Source organism: Trichechus manatus, unplaced genomic scaffold, assembly GCF_000243295.1.
Source record: "Trichechus manatus latirostris isolate Lorelei unplaced genomic scaffold, TriManLat1.0 scaffold00006, whole genome shotgun sequence".
NCBI classification, from domain to species: Eukaryota; Metazoa; Chordata; class Mammalia; order Sirenia; family Trichechidae; genus Trichechus; species Trichechus manatus.
In genome coordinates, this window is record NW_004443942.1 from 191,552 (window position 1) to 201,339 (window position 9,788).

At 52.8% G+C, this 9,788-nt stretch overlaps 1 protein-coding gene across 2 annotated transcripts in view; it reads left to right on the plus strand.

Moving 5' to 3' along the window:
* Positions 1-9,788, plus strand: part of TUB (TUB bipartite transcription factor) — a 78,893-nt gene that overhangs the window by 6,226 nt on the left and 62,879 nt on the right. Inside the window, exons 1-2 of one of the 2 annotated variants that reach the window (XM_012557335.1) lie at positions 8,811-9,007; positions 9,600-9,650. The exons of the other annotated variant lie outside the window; for it this stretch is intronic. Coding sequence (XP_012412789.1) covers positions 8,931-9,007; positions 9,600-9,650 — 128 coding nt within the window. The 5' untranslated portion in view covers positions 8,811-8,930. Of the gene's footprint in view, positions 1-8,810; positions 9,008-9,599; positions 9,651-9,788 lie in introns of those variants that run through there. 2 annotated transcript variants of the gene reach the window in all.

Genomic DNA, 9,788 nt, shown 5'->3' on the forward strand with positions numbered 1-9,788 from the left:
AAGTCCTGCGCCTTGATGAAAGACAAGTGCTAACTAAGCCTGGATCCCACCTGGGAGATTCTGGTCCAGCATATGCTTGGGAGAGATGCACACCTATTCTTTTCATCCTGAGCAGCGTGGGCTGTCCTGAAATTGGAGCAGTTAGATCTCCTGACTCAGGTGTGTGTTCCTGGTTAGCTTCCCTGTGCAGGCTTGGGCAAGTGTTCTGGTCCTCTAACCTAGGGATGAACAAATAGAACTGAAAGGTGTGTGTGTGTTGGGTTCTATCAGTGAGTGCCATCAGGCTTTGGGGAATGACCTCCCATGCTGCTGCCCCAGGAGAGGCAGATTTCTACAGGGAACAATGCTAGAAAACTATACTTGGCAGACTGGAGCCTAGTGTCAGAATGAAGGGCACAGAGTTCAGATCAGGTAATGAGGTCCCAGCATTTGGGGAACCTTTGGAGTCAGGGAAGGCCCACACCAGGGTAATAGAAACCTAGGATTATCTCTTATAAAGTTATATTCCTTGGCAAAGACTTAATCCCAACCCAGCTGTGCCTCCATGCTCTCTCAGGCACTGCAAATCAACTAAACCCCATGCCAGAAATGTCACAGTTGTATCAAGAGGCCACTGCCCCCTGACTCCCGCCCTCCCTCTGCAGTCTGGTTTGCAGACTGCCCTGGGCAGGACATTCTAGTTAGCATCCCCTTCTCTCTATCACCAGCTGTCAGAGATAATCAGTGATGGGTCAGGCTTCCTGGGAGAAGGCTTCAGTGAATGTGATTTTCTGTGTGCACTGAGTGTGTGTACCAGTAAGCGTATACCTGGGGTGTATGCATGTTGTGCCAGGGTGTGTGTGCCCTACTGAGTGTATATTGATGAGTCGTGCACCTTCGGCGGTGAGCAGTGTATGTGCCACCAAGGGTAGGGTATGCGAGTGGTGCATAGCCGTGAGCGGACATGGGCGTATGGGAAAATTGTGTGTTTAAGTATCAGGAATCACCTGCCTATTGAGTGTGTGTGTGTCAGTAGTGAGCACTCTCCCTCCCTCTTTCACCCATGTGCCTGGGAAGCATGGAGTGGGGGTGGGGGTCAGGTGATGGAGAGGTATGTGTACACTACCCTTTCCCAGGGTCCAAGACCAGCTCCGGGCAATAAACCTGTTCTGACAGCTGGCTTTGCCTTAGAATTTCAACGCCGCTGGTGGACCCTAAAAGCCCTCGTGGGCTAAGCAGATTTTCGTGGTGCTGGGAGGGGTCCGCTTAGTCAGGGATTGCTGGGCTGCGGGCACCACCAGGCGCTGCGGCGAGCTGAGGGGTGTGGGACCTTTCTCTGCCCGCCCAGCTAATCCCCAAAAGTTGGGAGCTGGGACCCTGCGTCTGCTACGAGGGTCTCTGGGGCAATCCGGGGCCGCATCAATGTTGGATGAGCCCGCGCTGCCTCCGCGCGGCCTCGATACCATCTTCCTCGGTCTCACTTTTAGTGTAACTGGAGGAGTCCGGGGACAAGCCTAAGCGGCGATCTTCTCGAGGCGGCGCCACTTGCGGAGGAACAGGGGCTGAGGAGGGGAGCCCGGCTTCAGGCTCCGGTGGTGCGCCCTGGGACGGGGTGGGTGCCCTGGGACGGGGTGGGTGCCGGCCGGCCGGGCCCAGCCTCTCGGAGCAGGAGTCGGTTCCAGCCTGGGCCACCCCTCAGCCACCGGTCCCGGTGCCAAGTTACACCTCCTCCCCCTCAGGGCACCTCGCCCTCTCTGGGGTGTCATCTGTCTGGCCTGTGCGTCTTTGTGGTAGTTCAGTCCCATCCCCCCGCCTGGCTTTGGGGCCACGGCCTCCTGCTGGGGAAGAGGCTGGAGGGGCATCAGCTGTACGGAGAGAGACCCCCTCAGGGAAGGAAGGGGAGTAGCAGCCACTTCGCAGACGCTTCCACTGTGGGTGAGTGTCCTTCCAGCGACCTAAGCTGGGGAAAGGGTGAGGAGGGCAGGCCAAGATCTGAGGGTCTAGACTGGCCAAGCTCCTCACCTCCCAGACATTTGCTTCTCCAGCCCCCTCACCTCATGCCTTGTGACAACACAAGCACACAGCACCCCCTGCTTTATCCCAAGAGGTTCCTGTGAAGTGGGCCTCGAGTCCATTGAGTGTCTGGTACTGGTTGACAGTAGTTGGGATGCTGTCATCACTGGGCTGTGGCCTCGGTGGTAGATCATGGACAGCCACTCTGGTGGGCAGAAAGTTTGGACTGGAGAGCTACAGCCAGTGGGCTGGCAGCCTGTTTTTGTAAATAGCTTATTGGAACACAGCCAAGTCTATTTGTTTGGATACTGTCTATGGCTACTTTCACACTACAACCTCACAATTGAGTATGACTCACAAGCCTGAAGTATTTACCATCCAGCCCTTTAAGAAAAAGTGTGCTGACCCCTCTGAGATATTCCCTAATGCATGCTCCCTCTTCCCCACACTTTCCCTTTCTCCCTGGCCCCCACATACCTGTGCACCTCCCTCCAGTCTCTGCATCTCCCACACATCTGGCTCACCCCAGGCTGAGTGCTTTCCACACCTGGAACTCTTCTCTGACAAAAAGCATTCCAGAATCCAACAGATACCTGAGGGTTGACCTCAGCAGGACCCTTGCCTGGCCTCTAGCTGTAAGTGGGACCCTTCCTAGGCCAAGGGAGCAAGGTGAGTTAGCTGATGGTGAGCATAGCTTCCTGGGACCCCCAAATCTGTCAGGGCACCTGAGAGGTTGAGCAGGCCAGTCTGGGAATGGGATTTCTGTCACTTTCCCCTGTGGGCCAGGCCAGGAGCTGGGAACAGAGCTGAGCTCTCAGTGGAGTGGGAATGCTGAATGAGCAGATAATTCAAGGGCACCACTATCCCATGAGGAGAGCCAGGGAGCCCCAGAGAAATATCCCCCCTCCACCTGCTGCCCATCCACTTCCAGATCCAGGGCCCAGGGGCACATTGTACCCTCTTTCCTTTAAGCACCAAACCTTTGTGAACAAAACTAAACCCTTTCCTTTGTTCCCCTCTGCACATCTGAGCTCAGGGGTTCTTTTCAGGGGAAGGTCAGGAGCAGAAGGAACCCCGGGTCCTGAAGACAGAGCAGCATTCATGCTGTGCTGTCACTAGATGGCACTCTCGAAGTGTTGACACCTGCTTGGGAGGTCGCTGGGTGTTTCTGACACTTGCAGGCCATTCAAGGTCCTGTTCCAGCCTTGGCATCAGCATTGACTCCATGGCGATGAGTTTTATTCCAGCCTGAAAGGCTGTGGTCACACACACTCTGAATCCCACCAGACCTGACCAGCTGTCTGACCCCTTCAGACTCGGTAGTTCAGGGCATTTTCCCTGGTAGGTCATTGGGAGGGGCCACCAGGGACTACCTGCAGTTGTAATTATCTGTAATTACCTGCCTACTGATCCTCCTCCCTCACAAGCATTCCTTGAGGGCAGGACTGTCTTATTCTCCTCTGGAGCCCTGGGCAGAGGGTGTTTGGTGGTGAATGATGTGCAAACAGGAGTGTTGCCATCAGTGTTCACCCCGCCATAGTTTGTCTAGTGGATGCTTTTTTAGTCTCCAACTCCCTTGTTGGGAAGCCAGGGAGAAGGACAAAAGCAGGCATGTGCTCTGGTGAGTGGAGGGAGGTCCAGAGAGGAGCAGCCTTCCTCTCTCTGGCCTGATTCTGGGCAGTGCCAGCATCCTAGGGCTCTTCCGCATGGAACAAGAGGCACTGAGGAGGCACAGGATAGGGCCAGAGAATGCTCCTTGTTTCCAGGTAGAGTTTTTGGGCATACCTGGCCCTTGACCGGCCCTGGGAACAAGCTCATGCTCATTCAGGACCAGAGACAAGGGTTGGGATGGGACCCTGCACCTCTTGTGGCCTTGCCCTTCTCATCTGGCCCCAGCTCAGGCCATTCCAGGAGACTCCCAGTCTAATAGGGAAAAACTATGACTTGCCAAGGGTCCCAGACGTTGGCTTGGAGGGCTGCACCTGTACTGGGGAGACTAATCCACCCCCCCACCAAGCAAGGGCCTTCCACCAAGCCCAAGGGGGATGACAGTGGGCATGAGGTCTGATCTCTGAACACAGCTTAGAGGCTGTGGATAATGGGCAGGGGTCCCCCATTCACTGCAACACCTAGGAAAAGGAGTGGTTATACTTGTTGACTGTGTGCCTTTGAGTCGGCCGAGGCCAGGTCGACTTGTGCTCATCAGTGCGACCCTGGGAAGGGGCTCCTGGCTGAAGCCTCTCCCTGATGGGTTGGCATCAACATGCAGGTGCCATTTCCCTGCCTAGAACAGGCTCCAGAGTGAGACTGGCATCACTCACTGGGGTAATTACTGGTTTGGGTTCGATTTCCATTCAAAACAGTAATCCCAGCCTGAGTTGGATGTCAGATCTGAAGGTTGATTATTAGTAACACTTATCAACAGCCTTTCTTAGCTTCAGGCAATTACAGCTAACCTGGCATTCCTGCTCCCAGTTGCGCACAACTGCCAGCATCTTCCCTGCCACCCCCCCCTTCTCCCCTCCCTTCCCCTCAGCAGCCAGCCTGAGTGAGGGCAGGAGATGGGAGCCACCTTATGAATCACTGTCACCCCAGTGTGTAGGGGATTCACGTGCATGCTAGGCACAGTGCTTTCTCCCCAGCGGCAGTCCTCCTGTTGCAGAGTCTTGTGAGATCTGAACTGATTCTATCAGAACTGAGAGGAATCCCAACAGTTTACAGACAGGAACCTATGCCTCCTGGCCCTCATATTATATGTTTTTAGTTGCATTAAGGTACCTTCCACCCTGACTTAGGCTGTCCCTCCCTTCCAGGGCCGGGACTAAGGTGAAGCAAGTAAGGCATTCACTTCGGCACAAAATTTAAGGGTGGAGATGCAATGAAAGCTCAGTAATCAAAATAAATAATAACAAACCAATTGCCACTGAGTTGACTCAGCCTCATGGTGACTCCATGTGTGTCAGAGTAGAACTGTGCTCCATAGGGTTTTCAATGGAAGTAGATTGCCAGACCTTTCTTCTCAGGCACCTCGGGTGGACTCGAACCTCTAGTCTTTCATTTAGCAGCAGAGCACATTAACCATTTGTACCACCCAGGGACTCCAAAATAAATAATATTTTGATGCAATATTTTTTAAGAATCAAAATTAATGTAAAACTATCCATAATAAACAAAATATCAAAATGTAATAGACAGGAACCAACCGTGCATTTACAAGACTCAGCCTCACTTGCTTCACCTTAATCCCAGCCCTGTCGGATCCTGTCTTTACTTAAAATTTTGATATTTTGTTTATCAAGGTTGTTTTTGCATTAATTTTTATTTTGTTTGTCTTGGTTACTGAGTTTTTTTGGTACCCCCTTAAATTGTGCACACCAAAAGAGTACCTCACCCTAGTCCTGGCTCTGCTCCCCTCCCTTCCTACTCAGCCCTAACACCTCCCCTTTCCTTCAGCTCTCATTGTCCTTCTGCCTCAGGCAGGTGGCTCAGCTTCTTTCTGAGCTGGGGCCCAGGGCAGCAGGAAATCCAGGGGGCCCCCCACCATGGGCAGCTGTTCCTGGGTTACCATCTCCCGCTCTGTCCCTCTGGACACTCCTTCAGCCTTCAGGCACCACAAGGAAGGCCTGCAGGCTGCCATGGTAACTGCTGTGGTAACTGGAGGACAGAACATTCTGATCTTCCTCCACTCCCATGTCACGTCCAGTCCCTGATGCACTAACCTAAAAGGAAATTAAAACATTGCGGGGAATGTATGGAGCTGGAGAAAATTACATTTATCTGAATTCCTCCCAGGGAGAGGGCAGTCTGTGGCTGAAGGAAGACAGTAATGGTTTGTGATGGGGAGGTGAAGCCCTGTAGTAAACATGGATGAATGCCAAATAGACTTCTACAGAGGGTAGGTGTAATGAACTGAAGGACTTTTGCTTGGCCGAGCAGGATCTATAAGCTGAGGCACCTGTCACCAAAGAATGTCCTCCCCCTGCTCTTCCACCAGGCTTGTCCGAATTAAACAAATATTTCAAAAATATCAGTAGTGAAGAATAGCTTTCCCAAGGTGCCAAATTGTATCCGGGGCTTGAGGTATTGTCATGTCGAGGTCTAGGCCACAGTCACTTGGCCACTCAGTGTCCAGACACCTGTCACAGTGGGAGGCGCAAGGGTCTCAGGTGGAACGGTTCAGAAGCACCGTCTGAGGCCGCCCCAGCACCACAAAGCTGGCATACCCTCTGGTCACCCAACCTGGCAGTAGGTCATTTGTCCCTGCTCTGCCACTTCCTGGGCATGCTGCTTCCCCTCTCTGAGCCTCAGTTTCCCCATCTGTGAAATGTCAGTAATAATGCCCTCCTTAGTGGATGTGCTTGCCATTAAATGAGCTAAATGTGCACAAAAGTGCTGTGACACTGCAAAGAGCTGGGACCATGTGGCCATTATTCAAAACTCCTAAGGGCTGTTACGTAACAGCAGATTGAAGAGTCATATTCTGTGAGGCCCTGGAGGAAGGAGTCTTTGGGCTAGGAGTGAAGAAGAAATTACCAGCTGTGCAGAGGTAGAGGGACCACTCTGGCAAGAAAGGGTGCTCTGACAATGCGAGATTTTCATAACCACATGTCCATCACTTTCCCTGCCCAGGGAGGGAGTGACCCTTGAGAGATGCTGTTTATCCAGCCCTGAGGTTCTGTGATGCTTTTTGACCATCCTTCCCCAGTCCAGCTGGGTCCCACAGGCCAGCCAGGTCCCACAGGCCAGCCTCAAGTAAAGACGGGCCTCCTTGGAGGAAGTGGCTTCACCTACAGTTTGTATGACATATTCCTGGCTCACTTTCCCTGGTTTAATACTATGGACCATTGTAGAACCCTGAGTTTGGGCAGGAAGGGGACCAGGGAGGGCCCCATGCTTCCTGTGGCCACTCACGCTTGACCAAGTACTGATTGGAACATCAGCTTTAAGATGCCCTTTAACTCTGAGAGAAAGGTTCCATTCCATCTGCAGCAAAACAGAGGACATTGAAAGTTTGTGAGAGATGGAGGGATGAGGGTCCCAATTCCAGGCGAGCACACACATGCTCTTCCCTACCTGGGAGCTGCCGTGTGCAGTGTGTCTGCATACACACCCCTGCAGCGTTCCTTGTGGCTAGCTTTGGAGCTTTGACGCATTGTGTTGAAGTGGAGAGAGCATTAGACTAGGTGTAGGGAGACCTGGTCCTGGTCTTGGCCTGACCCTACCTGTGAGCCTGATTTTCCCATCTGTTACATGAGTGAGTATGATGAGATGCCCTTCTCAGCTGATAGTCTTTGATTTTTCTGTTTTCTGGAGGCCATGGGAGTTGACAGAATGAGCTCACCTTGGCACCCTCCTCCCCTTGCCACTTACAGTCTCTCCATCAGCCTTTATCTGTCCTCTTGGCAGACTTGGGGACCAGGGTCCAGTCAGGGTGGGGTCAGCAATGTCCAGTTTTGCACCTGGGCCTCACTTTTCCTTCATAAATTTGAAATTGAATCCCAAAGATTCCTAATTATTGTTCTAAGCTCTTGTTGAAAATCCGAGTATCAGTTTTACAGAGCATGGCTGAGGATGGGAAAGGAAGGGGAAGCGGTGGGGCTGTAGATAGGGAAGGGAGAAACAGAAGGCGATATGATCAGGGAATTAGAGCGGGGCTTGATAGATGAGGCTCGAGGAGTTGGCAGGATCTAAGTCACCAAGAGCCTCTGGGCCAGGTAAAGTAGCTTAGATTCTGTCCTGGAGACAGAGGGAGCGGGGAAGGGTTACTGAAGAGTTTAAGCAGGGCAGGGGACATGATCAGATTTGCGTTTAGAAAGCTCACCCTGGTGCTAGTGTGAGGATGGGTTTTAGACTAGCAAGTTGGAGCCAGACACCATCCCAGAAGCTGATGCCAGAATCAATCTGGGCGACCAACAGGGAAGCCCTAACAAGGAAGTGGGTCTAGTGAAGTGGGGGTGGGTAGAGTTGAGAGATGCTTGGTAGATAACATCAGAAGTGCTTGAAATTATCTGGATTTGCAGAAGACAGTGGTCAGGGAAAAGAAGGTGCCTTGGGGGCCTGGGCGGTGTCATTCACTGAGGTAGAATATACAGAATGAATGATCAGACATGTAGGAAGCCCAAAACTGTTCATCAGTGTGAGGTGCTGTGCGACACCCTGGAGAATGCGTCCAGAGAGCAGGTAGATAGAGGGGTCTAGCCTCCAGGAAAGGGGTGAGTCCATGATGCAGGCTTGGAAGTTCTCAACCCTTGAGAAGGCTTGTGGGAGGTGAAGCCCTATGAGGGGATCAGATCACCTAGATGCATTACGTGGAGTGGAGTGAGAGGACAAGAGGCTGAGGGCACAGATGAGCAAATCCTAGGCCCCTCATTAGCCCCTAAAAGGCAGAATATGTGTGTGTCCCCCAGCACAGAGCCTACCACTGACCCCTTACCCAGGGCTGGCCATAGACAGGGCATCAGTGAATATATCCTCTGGCTTGTGGTTCCTCCCACTGGAGCCTTAGTGCACCTGGCTCTGCCTGGGTTACTATAGTAACCTACGGATGCAGGGATACACGGGCTCTGTGTTGCCACAGAAACCACCAGTTGGGTGTCCCTGAGTGGCATGGCTGCTGAGGCCTTGGGGATTCAGCTTGGTCCTAAAGGGGTTGGAAAGGAGGCTGTGACAAGCAGAAGGGTTTCCAGGTCCTAATTAATCAGTGATGGTAGTTGTTAATCTGACTGTTGCCATGGTGATGAAGGAAGACATCCAAGTGGGCTCATGGTAGCTTCAGTATTAAGCTGAATGATACAAAGAATTTCAGCCTGAAGTAGGATCATCCCTAGACTCACTCCATCCTCTGGCCACCATGGGACCAGGACACCTTTGCCTGCATTCTGGGTTTGCACACTTTTGCCAAGACAGGGATTTTGTTCCCAGGAGGCACTCCTGGGCGCATGGGAGCTCCGCATTCAAAGCAGCAAAGAAAACCTGGACCCCTGAAACAGGGCCACCGGGGCCACCAAAGAAATTGGTAAGCACTCAACACCCCACCTTTAGCCCACTGACTCCACCCCTCCCTCGACTCCATCTGTCTGCCATCATCATCCTCACCCGTTTGCAGTCCCAAGGCTTCCTCTTCCCTCTGGTGCTGGTCACCCATCACCTCATGGGGTCCCACAGCCCAACTCCCCCAAACCTCCCAGGCTCTAGACAGGTTAACAGGAGGCTTTACTGCTTTACATGCCCTGGAATCTCAGGAGATTCCTCCATTGTGCGAGTGAGGGCCTCTCTCCTTGCCCCGAGTTCTCTGGCAGCTCTGCTTTCTTGCCCTGTGCCTTTTCTGGGTGAATCTTCCATATGGCCTATGCCACCCCCACGCCATGCTTCATTCCATTCTCATGCTGTGGTCATTGCTCCCCTCATTCTGGACTGCCTGTGTGCTGTTCTGAGCAAGCACCCTATGGAAGTCCCTGTACTTGGTCCATAACTTAACTCAGCATCTGAGGTGGTTGAGACCTGGGCACTGAAGAAGGCCTTGAATGACCACAGTCTGGCCAGCAAGGGGCAGGGATGATGAGGTGAGGCAGTAAGGGCATGGAGTCACCCCTTCTTTTCCTCCTCAGGAGAACAACCAGGAGGAGGAACTACTTGAAGGACGCAAGGGAGATTGCTCGGTGAGCTGGCAGGGGAGGAGGGTGTGCTGGCCCTGAGAAAGAACTTGTGAGGAGAAAGCCATCCACAGGAGACAGTGCAGGGAGGTGGGGGTGGGGATGGGCGTGGCTCAATGGCCATAGATCCCGTATCCACTGGGG